The sequence below is a fragment of the Eptatretus burgeri genome, chromosome 17, assembly GCF_056783735.1.
Source record: "Eptatretus burgeri isolate ZD-2024b chromosome 17, Ebu_testis_v1, whole genome shotgun sequence".
In the NCBI taxonomy this organism is placed as follows: Eukaryota; Metazoa; Chordata; class Myxini; order Myxiniformes; family Myxinidae; genus Eptatretus; species Eptatretus burgeri.
The window spans coordinates 25191743-25211857 of NC_140977.1; the positions used below are offsets into that span (position 1 = coordinate 25191743).

The window sequence follows — 20115 nt, forward strand, 5'->3', positions numbered from 1 at the left end:
AATTGTACTACTGCTTTCTTCTCGTCTGCCAGGCTATGTCAATAATGGCAGAAGTGATTACAAGGTTTCTAACACAAGGGAGCAACACTGTCTCTGGGGTATTGCACTCATATCACAACAATGGGATGAAAGAAAAAGAAACAAAAAAAACAACAACCACAATATGACACCATTCACACATTCGCAGACTGGGAAACTCTGCTGTAATTAAGTCTGCTATGGATTGCAAGGTAAGTTATTTTTTCTTTTTATAAATGATCCCTTGTCATATACATATATATATATATATATATGTACATATATATCGTATAATTATATAATATTTCATGGCACAGAAGCGCATCATTACTTTGGAGTACCGCGGAATGTATCAAACGTCCTAATGCCAAATTGACAAGTGTGCATTTGTCTTTGTCTGTTTTCTAATACTTCATCACAGACTTATTGAATGTCACCCCGATGCCAAATAATGGCACCCACGGAAGTCTCAACAGCGTGCTCCGCCGGCCGATGTTCCATCCAGCTGTCCCTTGGGAGATTTCTGCTCCTTCGGCCTGCCGTGCACCACCTGCGCCTCTCTCCCAGCCTACCTGTGTCTGTCCCACCACGGTGAGGCACGGGAACTTAAATTGAAGGGACCGTACCACATTCGGACAACAGAACATTGGCAAAGGCTCCACACAGCACTGTTGAGCAACAGGAGAGGCGAGTATTAATCATAGTTTTTTTTTACTCCACACGATCCATTGTTCTTAGGATGTAGCACGCACGCTCGGTTTGAAGGAACTGAGTCGACACAGATCAAGACTTTCAGGAGGTTTCATTTCTTCTTTGGTCACCAAGTCAGTATCTAAGGCTACCACGGTAGTATGTGAACGTAAACTTGTAGCAAATCCCCTGTCAAGAATCTTAGTCACTGTGGAAAATTTCACAAACAAAACATGACCCGTTTCCTCGAGCCTTGCAGTACCGTCCTGCTCTCCTTTTCCCTTTTCCGCCCATTTTGAGACTTTCAGATGGTCAGGGCTCGGGCATTGCGTCTGCTGTGGGTTGCTCAGCGGCGCGCCTTGCGGCGCAGGCTCATAGCGTCACGCCGCTCCCTCGTGTTTGCGTCCATCGCAGTTGTCTGCGTCGGCGCGCCATCAAATTCAAACATCTCGCGTCTCGCGCCGGTATGTGCGGCTGACCTTCGACATCACGTCCCACTCGGCCTCGAGACTATCGGACCGATCTTCGGAGCAGTGCCTCTGCTCGTCGCTGGCTCTCCACCTCCCCAGCACCATCCTATTGATGGCTGCTGTTGCTGTGGCTGATGTGGCTGTTTCTCCGCTTCTTCAGGCTCTTCCATCTCATCCCCAACTCACCTTTGCTACCTTGGCAGGTGCCACTGCCAAGGTTTTCTCTCATTGCCAACTACTAAGTGCTGCTTTTGCTAATCATTTCCTTCGCATTACCCGGCATTATACTTTTTACCTCTTGTTACTGAAGTTTTCCCTTCGGTCTCCACATCATCTTTACTCTTCACTTCATCATCACACTTGAATCATGGGTATGCTATGTGTATAAGCAAATTCATTTTCATAGATTATGCCTCCATCAGTGAATGAATATGGTAGTGGGTGGGGTGTTGTTGCCAGATGTGTGTTTTTTATTTTATTTTAGGAATTCTGGGTACATGCATAACACCTCATGGGGATGCCAAAGAGACTTATCGGATCATTTTAAAAATAGCAATCAATTATATTTGCTCTCACCAGACTCACCTCCATGCTGCTTTTCAATGCTTCCATTAATGGTGGGAATTAACAATTAAATGCTACAAAGTTGCATCGCCTTCTTTTGCTCTGCATCAGTTTGCAAATACTAGGACAATTACAAATCCTTTGCTTCTACGCAACTGCTAACACTCGGGGCTGCACACAGCTCTTGGTTGACCTTTGGGGGTTGTTGTTAACATTGGGATTTGGCTTTGAACTGGTTGTGATGGGTTGAGCAAGTAAAAGCATTTTGGTGAATTCGACTAGATCACTGCGAGTGTGATTTTTGTCTTTCAGATTGAGCTGCTGTCACGCCGGCTGGTCAATTCTGTACCTCAAGGTATTTATGCACAGAGTGCGGACATGTTATCAGGTTTAGCTCAAGGTATTTATTCAGAGTGCAGACATGTCATCCCAATGAGTTTGCACACACACACACACACACACACACACACACATACACACACAAAGTACACCTATCATGTAACTGACTAATCCTCAGGACAAACGTCTCAATCTTAAAGTAAATCAATGATAATGGATTTTCGTATTTGCACAGATAAGAATGAGGTATCAGTTTTTACATAGTGACTGGGGTAGCCTGGTTTGCATTCCCATCCGAACTGATGGCTTATTATGCGAGGAGTCCATGTTCAAAGCCCATGCACTACGTGTACGAGTATTTATTCATTCCACAGTAATGTCTGCAAGAGAGTGGTGATTTTTCTGGGCTTTGTTCTAGCCTTTAAGTAAATAAATAAATATGAGTTCCTTTACAAAGAACTTTAATACAGGAGGAGGGCATTAGGCCCAACAATTAAGCCTGCGTAGTGGTTGCCAACCTATCGTTGTTTGTTTGTGCTCTATCATATTAAATGTTGAGCATCAAGCAATGATGCAGCACGTACCATTTTCAAGGTCTTTCGTACCATTTTCAAGGTCTTTGGTATGACTCAACCGGGGTATTGACTCTTAAAGTTGTGCATGGATTCGGATGAAACTTGGTGGACAGGTTGGTTGTGTGACAAGGACGAACCAATTCAATTTTGGTGAAGATCTGAATCCGGATATGATTTTTTTTTTTTTAATTTTTAAAGTGATTCTTCACCATTGACAGATAGGGCTGAAAATGATATATATATATATATATATATATATATATATATATATATATATATACATATACATATACATACATATAGCATGATAGCCTGGTGTTGGCGTAGTGGTGAGGGTAGCGGCTTGGGATCCAAAAGGTCCTGAGTTCAAGCCCCGTTGGCCGCTTGAATTAATACACACCAGGGGGTTGACTCAGCCTGTCATCCTTCCGAGGTCGGCGAAATGAGTACCAGTGTACTTGGCCCGGTGTATGCCCCGGTTAAAATAGGTGTACCATATCCCTGTGTCGTAAGAGGCGACCAGGGTTGCATCAGGAAGGGCAACCGGCGTAAAACCTGCGCCAAATCACTATGCAGATCATACGGATGATCCGCTGTGGCGACCCCTAACGGGAGCAGCCGAAAGAAGAAGAAGATACATATAGCATGATATTCCAAATACAGTAGAACTAGGTGGATGAGTTGGTTAGGTGTCAAGATCAAGCTGATTAGATTTTTGGTTCAGGTATGGATGCAGATCCAGCCCATCAGTGGGATGCAAAACCTAAACCATTCAGCCTGGCAGAGATACGCACTCTATCGAGTGCCCGTTCTTGATTAACATGATAAATAAGGTGGTGTAAAAGGTGGTGCATCAATGATGGAAAACTTCTGCAAAACCTTTTTTTCTGAAGCCTTTAAAGCTTATATTTTATTTCAATTAGATGATATACTTGAACATGACACAATTTAAATTGCCTTGTTGAAATTTCCGAAAACCTGCAATTTATTGGGATAAAATATTGTACCATTTTATTTTTTTTACCATCTCGACCAATCAAATTTGTCGCTCGCCCTCTCAACGTTGGGGAATATCGATATTCGGACAAAATGGCGGCTCGGAGGAAACGTGGATCACGCTCGGGAATGCAAAGCAAAAGTTGAAAAGATCCTTTCCATGTCCTTTTTCTCAAGAATGGTTGGGATAAGGTGTTAGTTCAGGGAGGTTTTCAAATGACACTTTAATTAAAAAAAATTCCTTTTTTCAAATAATGCTTCTTATTTTGTCATAAAATACATACTATATATATATATATATATATATATATATATATATATATATATATATATATATATATATATATATATATATATATATGTATATGTTGGGAGTTCTACAGTTTTATCATATTGAGAAGAGTGCAACAACCGTACTAACTGACCTATTGTCTTACCCCCGAACCCACACTGGCTGATTTTTGGCTCAGCAGACACTGAGCATCTGCCTTATGGCCGCCCACTAGCTCTACTACCAGCAAACTACTGCTTGCGACATCAATCTGCATTTGAGAGTGCCTACAGCCAGGACTACAGGATGCCACTGTGGACAGCATACACCCTGCCAAGACACGTGGGTCTCATCACAATCTCTCTCTGGCTTCAGGTCACTGTGTTTTCACTCCTCCCTCTTCAACACCTTCTGTATTCCTACACTCCCTCAACCCTTCCCCATGATATTTCTTTACCTCACAATGACTTGTTTTGCAAAACCCATTTCCAAGATTTTGTTTTTCCTTTTTTCAACACTTTCCTATATCCACAGCCCTGAAAACTGAATTTTAATAACATGGAAAGAAAGAGAAGTTGAATGTTGCAGATAGTCATCAAGAGGAGGGCGTGTCTTTAAGAGGATACGGACACCATCTGCAAAACTCAACTCTGGTCGGACCTTCGCACCCAATGTTGGTTTAACGTATCGGCGAGATGAACGAAGCAGATAGGGAACCGTGCCGGCGACTACACTGCGCATAATTAATTAGCCGAGTGAACCAATGGTGCATGTCGCATTATGTGGACGACCATTACAATTGCCTGGCAGTGCTCCCCCTGATCAAATACGAGCAGGATAAGTCAGGATACAAATCAACGGTTTCATGAATTTACTTACAAAGCAAAGAAGCGAAAGAGTGGGAAATTACTGGAAGAATGGTAAGGAGACATTCAGGAGAGAAAATGGTTGGGAGAATTCAAATACAAATAAATGGCAGGAGAAATCGTTAATCAGAAAATTGGCGGGGAAAAATCAGACACACACACACACACACACACACACACACACACACACACACACACACACACACACACACACACACACACACACACACACACACACACACACACACACACACACACACACACACAATCAGGCACAAAAATCAAAAATCAGACACAGAAAAATCAGAAAATGGTGGGAAAAACCATTCAAACACCCATAAAACACATATACAATAACCTTTACCCTTATGTGATCATTCTGCTTCGGGAAACTTACAACAATCACTTGCCACATACGTTACTGGATGTAATACACCTGAGGAAAGGTGCACAGCGAGTTTGGGGAAGAGGGGAGAATAAATCAGAGGGTTTAACGAGAAAGAACAGCATCTAGAGATACATCACACTGAACTTTTGCCCACCTTGGCGGAGGCAACCATGACCCCGGCTCGGCTCTCAAATTCACTTCTCTCCGACAGCAGAACCCCAATGGCTGGTGTCACTGCCAGAGCCCCGTCCGACATACGCGATGTTCTGTGTGGCTCCGTGAACGATTGTTCGGCTTCAATATGAGGGGTTTGGCATTGGGGAAGCAGCGCGACCCTAACCTTGGTGCTGAAAACGGCGCGCCAGGACCTCCTTGTCGTGAGGTAGCCATGGAGAAAGCGAACTGAGAAATGTGAAAAGGAAGAAGCATTATGTTCTGAGGAAAGAGTGAAGTGGATGTGTATAAATGTGCGTGGAAAATGAGAAAGGCGTGAGGTGTGATGAGAAAGTGAGGCGAGTCATTTGTGAAACTCCCTTTTGGCGGACTGAAGCGAAGAGCGGGAGCAGGCTGTCAAACTTCTGTTCTGTCTGAGGTGGCGGTGGAGAGAGAGAGAGAGAGAGAGAGAGAGAGAGAGAGAGAGAGAGAGAGAGAGAGAGAGAGAGAGAGAGAGAGAGAGAGAGAGAGAGAGAGAGAGAGAGAGAGAGAGAGAGAGAATTTGTTGCGCTGTGCCCTTTTGTCGACCCCCCCCCCCCCCACCCTTGTCCTGGCCATGTTGGACTCTCCTCTCTCTCATGCTGGTCGCTTATTATTGGGTCTGCCATGCCATATTCACATTACGTTAAGGGGGGAAGAAACGATGGGGTTTATTTGCTTTTATGAGAAGGAAAAGGAGGAGGGGAGGATGGAGTTGAAGTTTGGAGGGGTGGGGCAGAGAGTAAAAATGGGACAGGGTTAGGAAGGGGAGGTTGAGGCTGTGGGAGAGTGGTTGAGAACTTTCCGTATCAAATGCTCAAGATATGGCCAGAGCAATGAACTCGTGTCTGAGATTGAGGGCTTTCCATCTAGTGTAGTGTTGCGAGAGCAGAAGTGGCATGTCCAAGGTGGAGTGGTGTGGTCTTGAATCCGAATTGATGACCGAAGATCAGGTCGTTGGAGAAAAGGGAGGATTTGAGATCAACTGTAATGATGTATTCCATGACCTTGAGACTTATAAATAGAAGCAAACTAAGAGGCCTGCAGTTAAGAAGATTGTGTATTGCAGTGATACTGGCTAACTTCCAGGCGGATAGAAACTGACCCAGAGGGAATGATCAAGTGAACAGAGCAGAAAGAGGATGAGCAAGGCTGGCAGAGCAGGATTTTAGGACACATACGCTGATGCCGTCTGTACCTGTCACAAAATCGGAGTTGAGGTTTGCAAGAAACCTTTCCACCTTCTCAAGTGGGAAAGACAGTATTCAAGAGCAGTTGGGTATGACAGGGTGGGGTATGTGTTGGGAGTGATGGGTTGTGTACACAAGATTTGGAAGCAAACACATAATTGAGGTATTCGGCCTTCTCACGAGCGGAGTTGGCTGTGGTGCCATTTGAACCGAGGGAAGGGATGGAGGAGGGGGGTGGGGCATGAACCAGAGACGGATTTAACACGGTGCCACCAGGTCTTTTAGGAGGGAGAAAAGTTTGAGAAGTTAGTTTTGAGGTTGGCCAGATGTTGGTAATAATAGCGCAGGCTTTGATGGGCCGAATGGCCGACTTCTACATCAAAGTTTCTTGTAAGGGAGCTCATTTTTAGTTGCGAAATCAAAGATTCACAAGTGCAGTAGGTGTATTGGTTGGTCTGGTCTGTTATTCAGTTTGTTTGTCTGAGGAAGAATAAGAAGACTGTTTTGTACTCCACAATTCTGCAAAACCCTGCACTCAGTGGTATTCCAACTTACGTAACACTGAACAACAAAAATTTTTTACTGGAGATGTGTAAAGTGATTTAGACTAATTTGGGTACGCTGATTTCAAAAATCATAACCGTTTTGCTGTATCACGTCAGGATTTTCAGTAACAGAAATATTCCCATTGCCTAGAAGTCAGGATTTCAATGAAATTTACAAAAAATCATTTATTCATTTATTTCATCATGAATGCTTCAAAATTATAGAAATTACAGAAAAACTCCACTAGAATGTAATTAAAAATGCTTTAGGCATTTGGCTTTGCGTTTGTGCTGCTCTGTGTCAGTTTCACGATGCAGGAACCAGCAGAAATCGCCCATCATGTTCGGGTTGTGCCGCCCTTGGTAACGCGTCTCCATGAGTGAAATCTCTTGGTGGAATCGCTCGCCGTGCTCGTCCGAGACTGCTCCCAAGTTGTCAGGGAAGAAGTTCAGGTGCTGGTGTAGGAAATGGATTTTCAGGGATATCCTGGAGCCAAGTTTCCTGAAGGACTCCAGCAGCTGCTGCACTATTTCTTCATAGTTGTCCGCGCGCTCGTTCCCCAAGAAGTTGTCCGTCACAGCTTTGAAGCTCCTCCACGCTGCCTGCTCTTTGGGGTTTAGAGTTGTCGGAAAAGTTTCGTCCTTCATAATCTGTCGGATTTGCGGTCCAACAAAGACACCAGCCTTGATCTTGGCCTCCGACAAGGTGTTGCCAAACTTTTCCTTGAGGTATAAAAACCCACGCCCATTCAGATCCATTGCCCGTACAAAACTTTTCATCAAGCCGAGCTTTATGTGGAGTGGTGGAAGGAAAACCTTGGCTGGGTCGACAAGGGCGACATGCTTCACGTTGTGTCGACCAGGTACATGCTCTTTTCGCTCTTCCCAATCTTTCTTCGTCCAGTGATTCTTGTCGTCTCTGCTATCCCAGAGACAAAGGAAGCACATGTATTTCGTGTAGCCTGACTGCAGCCCTAACAACAGCGCCACCACTTTCAAGTCTCCGCAGATGTGCCAGTTGAAGTCATTGTACTTGATGGAATCAAGCAGCTGCCGCATAGTCTCATAGGTCTCTGTCATGCCGAACGCGTGGGCCAGTGGGACTGATGGTTTCTCGTTGCCATTGTGGAGCAAAACAGCCTTCAAGCTGTTCTTCCCCGAGTCGATGAAGAAGCGCCAGTCTGCAGGATCGTGATCACACCCAAGTTCTTTCAACAGACCGTTGATGTCACTGCAGAATGTCATCGTGTCTTCCATCTCAAAGAACTCAGCCATGTCTCTGTGACGTGCTCTGAACAAGGATATCTTGGTGTTAGGTTCAAGTAGATTCCACTGCTGCAGCCTTGATCCAAGCAGCTCTGCCTTCGCCTTTGACAGCGAGAGATCTCTTACAAGATCATTTAAGTCTCCCTGGTTCAGAAGGTGTGATTCTTGAGTGTCGGGTTCAAAAGGTTCATCATCACCATCCTCTTCACCACTGCTTACAGCTATGTTCTGATCAGCTGGAGGTGTTGGAACGGGGTTCTCGTCATCATGAGGCACAGGTTTACGAGCAGAGACGCAGTCAGCGTACTTGATGTGACCTTTATTCTTCTTGTTGAAGCCGGCGATGCTTGTGCAGCAGAAATAACAATCATCATGATGATTCTGCGGCTCACGCCATATCATGGGCACCGCAAATGGCATGCTCGCGCGCTTGCCCACCAACCACTGAGTCAAGGTTGTGTGACAGCTTGTGCAGCAGATGTGTGGTGCCCAGCTCTGTTCTTGGTCCCCCACCTTACACCCGAAGTAGTGAAAGTAGGCGGCCTTCATTTTCACTGCTGTAGATATACTTCGCTGTTGATCTTTTTTGGTATACCGTCCACAGACATAACAGAAGTTGTCAGGATGATTGGTACAGAAACGCCTACTCATCTTTATCTGAAAGAAAGAAATATAACACAAGTTAACAACAATTGTACGAAATAGACATGTTAAAGACATATGTAAATTTCATTGAAATCCTGACTTCTAGGCAATGGGAATATTTCTGTTCCTGAAAATCCTGACGTGATACAGCAAAACGGTTATGATTTTTGAAATCAGCGTACCCAAATTAGTCTTAATCACTTTACACATCTCCAGTAAAAAAATTTTTTGAAATTTGTTGTTCAGTGTAATTCACATTGGTTGACGGCTGCGAATGCCCCACTTTTCATGCCAGAGGCATTTTGCCCCCATCTTACTCTACCTGTTTTAGCTCTTTTTTCCTTTCTTCCTCGTTTTTTTTCAGGTGGTTGTGAAGTCGGTAGACCTCCTTTCGTCTCAATGCCTACACCAGGATTTGCAGGCAGCTGGAAGTTCCAACTGGCCTTGCAAGGCTTTCCACAATGGAGGGCAACTCACCTACAGCCATCTATACCCCCCAGGTAAAGAGCAAAAGTTTGAATGAACCTGAGTTTTGCATTTGGTTCTGCTCAGCTGGAAAGCATTCAAACTGTCAAAGCATGGCGCATGGTTTCATTCATCTTGATATGAGAATAATCGATGTAATAATACGCTTCTTCGTCCATCCATCTGTATGTCATGCTCCTTTCCACCCGTCGGTTGGACAGCTGGCATGTTTCAACCCACAATTGCAACCTGAAAAATCATACAGCCACCATTTTGATGCAACACAAAGCCAAAGACCTTTTCGGAGCTGTCCTATTCACAATCGCCATGCCCTCCCTATAAGTTTTTCCTTCAGTGGAAAACGACCAAAGCGACGGTTAGAAGGATCATCAAATATTGAAAGGTTGGACATCGACGTGAAGGGCCAGTTGTGAAAGCTCCAGTATGTATCGGCCTCAGGCTTCAGTCCTTCGGCGTCATGCTTCTGGTATCAGGGCTATGGAACATTGCAATCGGGATCTATCTGAGCTATATGACCACAATGTATTATCATATGCACATATGCAGTGGGCAGGTTTTTGCTTCAAACTCGAGTTATTTTTATTTTATTTTCGGGAGTGATCGAGGTAGCGGTCTATTGCCTATACACTGCCCAAATAACTGTGTGGCATTCTCTTGAGCAGCTTTTACCGGGACCCTGCTCGTAGACAATAAGAGCCGTCGTGTGCAAGCAGCACTTCTGTCCAACTATAAAAGGTGTGTGAGTTCCACACATGTTAATGCTCATGAGGAAGAAACGCTGATTCATGTGTGGGATTTTCCTTGCATAACACGGGATAGAGCAGGACCTTCTGCATTATTTTTGCCTTTTTATTGGTTGAACAACTGACCTCATTGAACAATTACGTAATGTTTTAGTCATGTCTGACACACACACACACACACACACACACACACACACACACACACACACACACACACACACACACACACACACACACACACACACACACACACACACACACACACACGGTCTCGTACTCAATTCCTCACCTGATTATAAACCGTTTCAGGACATGTCACAGTGAGGGTGTTGCGTCGATAGACATGCCATCCGTTAGGTGGGATGTTAAGCTGGGGATCTGTCTGCCAGCATTGGTTGTTGGTGGATGTTAGAGTTCTCCTGGCGTCTTTTTTACATAACAGTTGTTTCTGGTACCTTGAACAAATTCCAAATTCGTGCCCAAACCAGCAGTGGGGAAGATGACAATTGTTTACTCGTGAGGGCCTTCGAGGCACTCTAGGCATGCCAAATAGTCGTACTTCACCAGTCTCACCGGCTTGGACCACACACCACACACACACACACACACACACACACACACACACACACACACACACACACACACACACACACACACACACACACACACACACACACACACACACACACACACACACACACCACCACACTGACCACTAAGCTAAGAATGTATCAAAGTCAGCCGTTGTTATTTCGTACCACGACCGCTTCTCCTCTCCTCCCTTCCCTGTACTCCCCTCTCCCCAATCTATAATCTAAGGCTCAAGGAGAAGCTTGTGCTAATGACATGCAGAACAAGGAAGGACATTAGAAGACATCAATGCGTTTTCATTTCAGTTACAAATTTGATGGTAGACTATATATAAAAATCCACAAGGTATTTGGGATTGGAACCTGGGATACCGGGCATAATGAGGATAGTGTTCAGATTAGAGCGCCAAGTAAGCATCCCAAGGACTTCAACAGCACGCTCGCTGCAAGCACAACATTAATTTGTGTTCCTCCTCCTTCTGGACTATGTTTTATTCTTCAGGCTTGTGGCGGTCAGATGAGAATATCCACGAATCCCTTCTCACGTCAAACATCGTGCCAATGCACAGAGATTTTAAACGTAAGTTCATACAGTGCAGGCCTCACGTTTCACCAAGTCTTTGCCTCATGTCTTCATTCAGAATGCAACCAATGCTTTCTTTGTTAACCTGTGCACGTGAAACTTATTCGACTTTCTTCTTGAGCTGCAGACATTCAATTGACCTGATACACCTTGGCTTACCTTTTCCATAGGTATCTGGACGTACCTGCACGAGGTCTGGCTCAGCAAGTATGCAAGACAACATCACAGTGTAAACGTAATCAGTGGGCCCGCCTTCGACTACGACTTCAACGGTCGCTTTGATTCTATTAAGCTCATCAAGCAGTGAGTCAGAGTTTAAAACGAGATGAAGCTCTTCTGTACAGACAGAATTAAAAAAAACATTTAAATGAATCCATTCTTGGTTTGTCATGCTATGAAATTGCATCCTTTGAGATAATAGTTTTCCTGGGCTGGCAGAATAGCTTTGAGCTATCGTGTCTGGGTTCATATCTCGGCCCAGCTATAAACTGTCACCCTGGTGTTTCGCATGCAGGGAAAAATGACGGCATCAATGTGTGCACCGTCCCACGGAAGGACGTTTAGTCGGAGGACCCGCCAGCAATAGTTGTTAGTGGACATGAAAGACCTTAAGGTATCTTCCGCAAAAGAGTCGCCGAGGCTATCACCGGCAACTTGAACAATGCTAGAAATTTTTGCTTCAACTTCCAGCTTGCACAGCCATGCTCCCAGCACTAGTGCAAAACCTGCAACCACATGCTGCTTATGAATGAATCGCACGTCAAAAAATAAATAATATTCCGCATTTCGTTCAGAATGAAACGAAAAGTTGGCAGAAAATTGGGCATTAAACTTGCTCAACCTCTCCCTGCCGTAAAGGGCATGGATTGGTCTGGTGATGGGCTTGTGATGAGCAGAACGAGGTGTTCTACAACGACGTGGGTTCAAACACACCTGGAATCAGCAGGGGAAAGGATTTGGATGCTTCGCTTCTGGAAACCGAGCACCTCTCAGAACAATTACAAAGTTTCTCTTGGATTGTCATTTAAAAAAAAACCCAGCTGGCTAATTAACGACCTTCAGAGAGGGCATAATAAGTCATTAACAATACTAAAAGTTTGATTCTGCTTCATATGGCAATAACAGAGCACTCATTTTGGAAATATTTCCGTATAGAATGAAAATGAAGTTAGTTTTACGCTATAATATACGAATCTGTCCATAGTTGTTTCATGAATGAAGGAGTCAGGATAAATATTCTTCTGCCGGCCTTTGGGGTGTTGATATGGCTTGACTTGTCTGTGTAATTAGCTGCGTGCTCTCTGTGTCTCAGACATGTGGACAGTGTCATTCCCGTCTCGATGCCGACACACTTTTTCTTCGTGTTGACGACGTGCCGGAATGAAGGGATGGCTTTGCAACAATGTCCAAGTCACTGGCAACCCTTGGCTTTCATTATTCCAAATCATGCACACAATGCTGACATTTGCCAGGCATGTAACAATGAAGAGCAAATTTTATGCATCGGATAATTGTTTCCTTTTTGTTAAATTTATCAATCTTTCTTTTCATGACCCCCATTGTGACCCTTCTATTTCTTTATTAAATCTGCGTCACATTCAATTCCAATGTTTTTTTAAATATCACATCATTCCCATCCCAGTTTAATTTTCTTTCTCCAATCCTTTCCTCTTGCCCTTTGTTTAGCAGGGTGAAGCAGGCGTTGAGCAGCTGCTTCAACTGCACAGAGCACGGGTTCGAGATGTTGAGCTCATCACAGGACTCAATTTCTATTCTGACACGAGCTTACCCATTAATGAAGTCCTTGCTTTAAAAACATTATTAAACACATTCTAAGTCCTTGCTGACATAGATACTACATTCTTAGTCGTAGTCTCAATCATATTTTAAGGTTCACCACCACTTCAATTTTTGCCCAAGCTTTGGCACCGCTCTCGCCTCCCACAACTGGTCTAGCCTCGCACCAACCCTTGATTCCAGATTCACCTCGATCCCATTTCTATTCTCCCATCAACGACGATTGTAGCCTCACATCGACCCTTGTTCCAGGCTCACATCGACCCCTATCCAAATTTATTTCTATTATAATCTCACTGCGATCTCTGTTTTTGGCTCATTCCCACCCTTATTCTAACTTTCTTCCAACCTTATCCCAGCTTCACTTCCACCGATATTTCAGCCGATTTGTAACCAGGTTCCAGCCTCACTCTCTTGTGTGTATGCCACCTGATTGGAACCATGATTGTAGCCTCCCATCAACCCCTGATAGCCTCCTCTCCACCCTGTCTCTCGCCTCCTCTTCACCCCGACTCTCACCTCCTCTTCACCCCGACTCTTGGATCCTCTCCACCCTGACTCTAGCCTCCTCTCCACCCCGACTCCAGCCCCTCTCAACCCCGACTCTACCTCCTCTCACCCCGACTCTAGCCTCCTCTCACCCCGACTCTAGCCTCCTCTCCACCCCTACTCTCACCTCCTCTCCACCACGACTCTCGCCTCCTTTCCACCCTGACTCTAGCCTCCTCTCCACCCCGACTCCAGCCCCTCTCAACCCCGACTCTATCTCCTCTCACCCCGACTCTAGCCTCCTCTCCACCCCTACTCTCACCTCCTCTCCACCACGACTCTCGCCTCCTCTCCACCCCGACTCTAGCCTCCTCTCCACCCCGACTCTCGCCTCCTCTCCACCCCGACTCTCGCCTCCTCTCCACCCCGACTCTCGCCTCCTGTCCACCCCAACTCTCGCCTCCTTTCCACCCCGACTATCCTCCTCTCCACCCCGACTCTAGCCTCCTCTCCACCCCGACTCTCACCTCCTCTCCACCCCGACTCTAGCCTCCTCTCCACCCTGACTCTACCCCCTCTCCACCCTAACTCTAGCCTCCTCTCCACCCTGACTCTAGCCTCCTCTCCACCCTGACTCTAGCCTCCTCTCCACCCTAACTCTAGCCTCCTCTCCACCCCAACTCTAGCCTCCTCTCCACCCTGACTCTAGCCTCCTCTCCACCCTAACTCTAGCCTCCTCTCCACCCCAACTCTAGCCTCCTCTCCACCCTAACTCTAGCCTCCTCTCCACCCCAACTCTAGCCTCCTCTCCACCCTGACTCTAGCCTCCTCTCCACCCCAACTCTAGCCTCCTCTCCACCCTGACTCTAGCCTCCTCTCCACCCTGACTCTAGCCTCCTCTCCACCCTAACTCTAGCCTCCTCTCCACCCCAACTCTACCCTCCTCTCCACCCTGACTCTAGCCTCCTCTCGACCCCAACTCTAGCCTCCTCTCCACCCTGACTCTAGCCTCCTCTCCACCCTAACTCTAGCCTCCTCTCCACCCCAACTCTAGCCTCCTCTCCACCCTGACTCTAGCCTCCTCTCCACCCCAACTCTAGCCTCCTCTCCACCCTGACTCTAGCCTCCTCTCCACCCTAACTCTAGCCTCCTCTCCACCCCAACTCTAGCCTGCTCTCCACCCTAACTCTATCCTCATCTCCACCCCGACTCTCGCCTCCTCTCCACCCCGACTTTCGCCTCCTCTCCACCCCGACTCTCGCCTCCTGTCCACCCCGACTCTCGCCTCCTCTCCACCCCAACTCTCGCCTCCTCTCCACCCCAACTCTCGCCTCCTCTCCACCCTGACTCTAGCCTCCTCTCCACCCTGACTCTAGCCTCCTCTCCACCCTAACTCTAGCCTCCTCTCCACCCCAACTCGAGCCTCCTCTCCACCCCAACTCTAGCCTCCTCTCCACCCTAACTCTCGCCTCCTCTCCACCCCAACTTTAGCCTCCTCTCCACCCTGACTCTAGCCTCCTCTCCACCCCAACTCTAGCCTCCTTTCCACCCTGACTCTCGCCTCCTCTCCACCCTGACTCTCGCCTCCTGTCCACCCCGACTCTAGCCTCCTCTCCACCCCGACTCTAGCCTCCTTTCCACCCCGACTATCCTCCTCTCCACCTCGACTCTCGCCTCCTCTCCACCCCGACTCTCGCCTCCTGTCCACCCCAACTCTCGCCTCCTGTCCACCCCAACTTTTGCCTCATGTCCACCCCAACTCTCGCCTCCTCTCCACCCGACTGTAGCCTCCTCTCCACCCCGACTCAAGCCTCCTCTCCACCCCGACTATCCTCATCTCCACCCCGACTCTCGCCTCCTCTCCACCCCCGACTTTCGCCTCCTCTCCACCCCGACTCTCGCCTCCTGTCCACCCCAACTCTCGCCTCCTCTCCACCCCAACTCTCGCCTCCTCTCCACCCCAACTCTAGCCTCCTCTCCACCCTAACTCTAGCCTCCTCTCCACCCCAACTCTAGCCTCCTCTCCACCCTGACTCTAGCCTCCTCTCCACCCTAACTCTCGCCTCCTCTCCACCCCAACTTTAGCCTCCTCTCCACCCTGACTCTAGCCTCCTCTCCACCCTGACTCTAGCCTCCTTTCCACCCTGACTCTAGCCTCCTCTCCACCCTAACTCTAGCCTCCTCTCCACCCCAACTCTAGCCTCCTCTCCACCCTGACTCTAGACTCCTCTCCACCCCAACTCTAGCCTCCTCTCCACCCTGACTCTAGCCTCCTCTCCACCCTGACTCTAGCCTCCTCTCCACCCTAACTCTCGCCTCCTCTCCACCCCAACTCTAGCCTCCTCTCCACCCTGACTCTAGCCTCCTCTCCACCCCAACTTTAGCCTCCTCTCCACCCTGACTCCAGCCTCCTCTCCACCCTGACTCTAGCCTCCTCTTCACCCTAACTCTCGCCTCCTCTCCACCCCAACTCTAGCCTCCTCTCCACCCTGACTCTAGCCTCCTCTCCACTCCAACTCTAGCCTCCTCTCCACCCTGACTCTAGCCTCCTCTCCACCCCGACTCTAGCCTCCTCTCCACCCTAACTCTCGCCTCCTCTCCACCCTAACTCTCGCCTCCTCTCCACCCTAACTCTAGCCTCCTCTCCACCCCAACTCTAGCCTCCTCTCCACCCTAACTCTATCCTCATCTCCACCCCGACTCTCGCCTCCTCTCCACCCCGACTTTCGCCTCCTCTCCACCCCGACTCTCGCCTCCTGTCCACCCCAACTCTCGCCTCCTCTCCACCCCAACTCTCCCTCCTCTCCACCCCAACTCTCGCCTCCTCTCCACCCTGACTCTAGCCTCCTCTCCACCCTAACTCTAGCCTCCTCTCCACCCCAACTCTAGCCTCCTCTCCACCCCAACTCTAGCCTCCTCTCCACCCTAACTCTCGCCTCCTCTCCACCCCAACTTTAGCCTCCTCTCCACCCTGACTCTAGCCTCCTCTCCACCCCAACTCTAGCCTCCTCTCCACCCTGACTCTAGCCTCCTCTCCACCCTAACTCTAGCCTCCTCTCCACGCCAACTCTAGCCTCCTCTCCACCCTGACTCTAGCCTCCTCTCCACCCTAACTCTAGCCTCCTCTCCACCCCAACTCTTGCCTCCTCTCCACCCTGACTCTAGCCTCCTCTCCACCCCAACTCTAGCCTCCTCTCCACCCTAACTCTAGCCTCCTCTCCACCCCAACTCTAGCCTCCTCTCCACCCTGACTCTAGCCTCCTCTCCACCCTGACTCTAGCCTCCTCTCCACCCTGACGCTAGCCTCCTCTCCACCCCAACTCTAGCCTCCTCTCCACCCTGACTCTAGCCTCCTCTTCACCCTGACTCTAGCCTCCTCTCCACCCTGACTCTAGCCTCCTCTCCACCCCAACTCTACCCTCCTCTCCACCCTGACTCTAGCCTCCTCTCCACCCTAACTCTCGCCTCCTCTCCACCCCAACTCTAGCCTCCTCTCCACCCTGACTCTAGCCTCCTCTCCACCCCAACTCTAGCCTCCTCTCCACCCTGACTCTAGCCTCCTCTCCACCCTGACTCTAGCCTCCTCTCCACCCTGACTCTAGCCTCCTCTCCACCCCAACTCTAGCCCTGTTTCCACTTCAATTCGCCTATTTTTCATCCCTTGTTCCCCGCCACACTTCATGATTGCGTTCACCCTCTAGATCTTCCACTTTTGCTCACATTTTCCTCTGAGCCTTTCCTGCTTGCATTCCATTTGCTTTCATAATTTTTCATTCATTTCAGTGATATTTCCAGTCGCACTGTTGTCTCACAACATCGTTTATGTTCATATTATACCTTGTATCTCCCAAAGTTTGGGTCATGTGTTGTCTCCTCTCTCCCAAACTCATGCAATGGTATCATTTCCATTTTGACTTCTATTTCCTACTTCACTCGACTCCTAATCTCTCGCATCAATGCCAGTGAATTGTTATTTTTCTTCCTCTTCGACTCTTATCCTGTTTGCTGGCAAGACACATCTTACTCATTCTGTTCTGAAAAGTGTAATCCATTTTTCCTTCCATTGTCGAGTTTTTCTTCGAAACGTGTTTAACGGCCACACCTGAGTGAAACGGATCACCACTTACCAATCCATGTCGAAAGTTTTGGGGGGGGGGGCTGCTGATATTTCTGTGAAAGTGTAATAAGTGAACAGCATCACCCCATCTGGACCAATGAGAGTGCAGGGTGGAACAATCTTGATGCTTCGTCAACTAAAAAAAAAAGAAACCTCCCTTTCAAACATTATGCCAATCAAGTTGCAGTAGGTGGGCAGCAAAATGCCTGTATTAAAACGTGTAAAGCTGGTAACTTGTAATGATGAAACCATGAGTCCTGTTCCGCTCCACATGCTGCCTGTAGAAGAAAATATATGGTATATGTGTGTATCACAATGACATCTGATTTATGATGTACATATTTTATATTCAAGCATATTTATTATCAGCCGAGAATCAAAGCCTTTGTAATCAGACCCTGTGTCCTTTCTGTTCAATGTCTGTATAATGAATTTGAATGGTCTCATTTCCATTTGACTGTGCCATCTTTCAAAGGGGTCATAATGACAACCAGATGCCACATATGCTTACACTCTCGTGTGGACGTTAACCCTGCACTGGTGTACCCTTTACATTATGTCGCGTATACCTGGGTATATTCCAGGGTGTGAGGCACCCGGTTCTACCACTTCAGGGTTAAAGACCCCATGATATTTTTTTTTTTTGCAAGATCTGGTCTCTTTGTGTGCTAATTCTTTGGCCAAATTCAAAAGAAGACATTTTACTTTGAAAGTGATTTTTCTCTTTGGTTTATACCGCAGTCATTGTGTTTAATTTGAAGCCAAAGCACTTTGAGCCGTTTATTTTACATACTCTGTACACTTTCACTGCACTTAAGTTATATAGAACAAACATGGGGACCGGTACGGGCAGAGTTCGCTCTGTTGGATTCGGCTTTGCAGTCATATCTTTGAGAAAAGTATTAAAAGGATTTCTGGGAAAGGATAGCTTAGTTCGTGGTGTGCTTGTAATGAGTTGAGTCCTGGTTCGATCTCCAATTGTGTCATATTTAACTAGAAACTACTCTTCTGGTCTGGTGCCAGTTGGACTAGCTACGTCAGAGTTAAAAGCATGTTGTCCTTGTTTAAAAGCCAGTTGCCACGTCTGCATTTAGTGTGTGGATGCCTTTCGAAAAGAGCAGGCCATTTTGTGCCGGTATCTGACCAATTTATTTGTTGAAGGTTTGCTGTATACAGTAAGTAGGACTACCTCTCGACGGTGGTTTGGAATGCTAGGATGTGTAAATGATGGGCGTGATGACCAAATAGCCTTTACTTGCGCAATAACAACCTTGTATTCAAGTTATATCCTCCATGTTGTTTTGGCAACACTCGGTTTCATTATTTTGTTGATGAAGAAACAGTGTCGGTTAACTCTGTATTGTAACGGTGAGCCGGGTGGACACAGTCAAACCTGCCACCTGAATGGTCATCAATCTAGCGATGGGACTGAGCATGGATGAACCATCTTGTTTGTACCCTCATAACGAGGGGTTTTCATGCCAATTACCAATGGTCACAGCTTTATACACGCACCACAGTCTACTGTTCCCAATTCCAGGCGGTGCACCAAGCCAACACTTCACTGGTGAAAATACAGGTTTTATTTCACAAAAATGGGAGGGAGGACAAAGAAGTCATGTCACAGCTCATGGAAATCTCGGGGTATAACCCCCGCACCCACAAATAATCCCATCGGTTTATGCGATAACTTAATGGCCCCTGCACTCGAAAATATGGGACAGATATAGGAAGACAAGACTGAAAGAAACCTGTCCCTGCGTTGTCTTTGCACGTGCTGGATGTGGTCCGGGCTCCTGCTGGGCTTGTGTCGGGTCGTGTTGCATCCTCTCTGACGCTGTTTGGGGAACATGGATGTTGTCCTCACTGCGCCTCAACCTCACCCCAGTCCTGTTTCACCCTTGCAGCGCTGACACTTCGTTTTCACCTTGGCGTGTCTCTTGACAACTACTCACTGCAACCCTACTGAGCAAGTTGCTCGACTCGACTCGAGCAAGCGACTCTAACTTGTCTCACACCAGGGCTTTCATTCACACTGTGCTCCACATTTTATATACATCAGCCAGCAGGATTGGCTTCCAGACGCTTCTTGTCTTTTCTCGTCGGGAGGCAGAGCAACTTTTGAGGACAGGGATGTTTGGAAAAATCTGATCATGAATTATCACCAGAAGTTGACGGAACAAGTCTAACGCTAGTATATGCATGACAGCATTTATAAACATTGTTTTACATTGTACTTTATATAAACCGGAGTGTGGTTGTGCCCAAGGGTACCGTGGGGAGGGTGGGGGTGCA

The 20115-nt window shown here is 47.3% G+C and overlaps 1 protein-coding gene across 11 annotated transcripts in view; it reads left to right on the forward strand.

Moving 5' to 3' along the window:
- The window catches only part of LOC147009584 (autotaxin-like), a 190112-nt gene extending 171367 nt beyond the window's left edge, over positions 1–18745 (forward strand). For 7 of the 11 annotated variants that reach the window (XM_085862221.1, XM_085862224.1, XM_085862222.1 and 4 more), the window contains 9 exons: positions 440–609; positions 1017–1172; positions 2055–2097; positions 4123–4265; positions 9380–9515; positions 11337–11414; positions 11588–11720; positions 12730–12889; positions 13104–18745. In XM_085862221.1, coding sequence (XP_085718347.1) covers positions 440–609; positions 1017–1172; positions 2055–2097; positions 4123–4265; positions 9380–9515; positions 11337–11414; positions 11588–11720; positions 12730–12889; positions 13104–13253 — 1169 coding nt within the window. In that variant the 3' untranslated portion in view covers positions 13254–18745. The remainder of the gene's footprint in view (positions 1–439; positions 610–1016; positions 1173–2054; positions 2098–4122; positions 4266–9379; positions 9516–11336; positions 11415–11587; positions 11721–12729; positions 12890–13103) is intronic. The other 4 variants (XM_085862227.1, XM_085862226.1, XM_085862228.1 and 1 more) reach the window with 4 other exon arrangements.
- The last annotated feature ends 1370 nt before the right edge of the window (positions 18746–20115 follow it).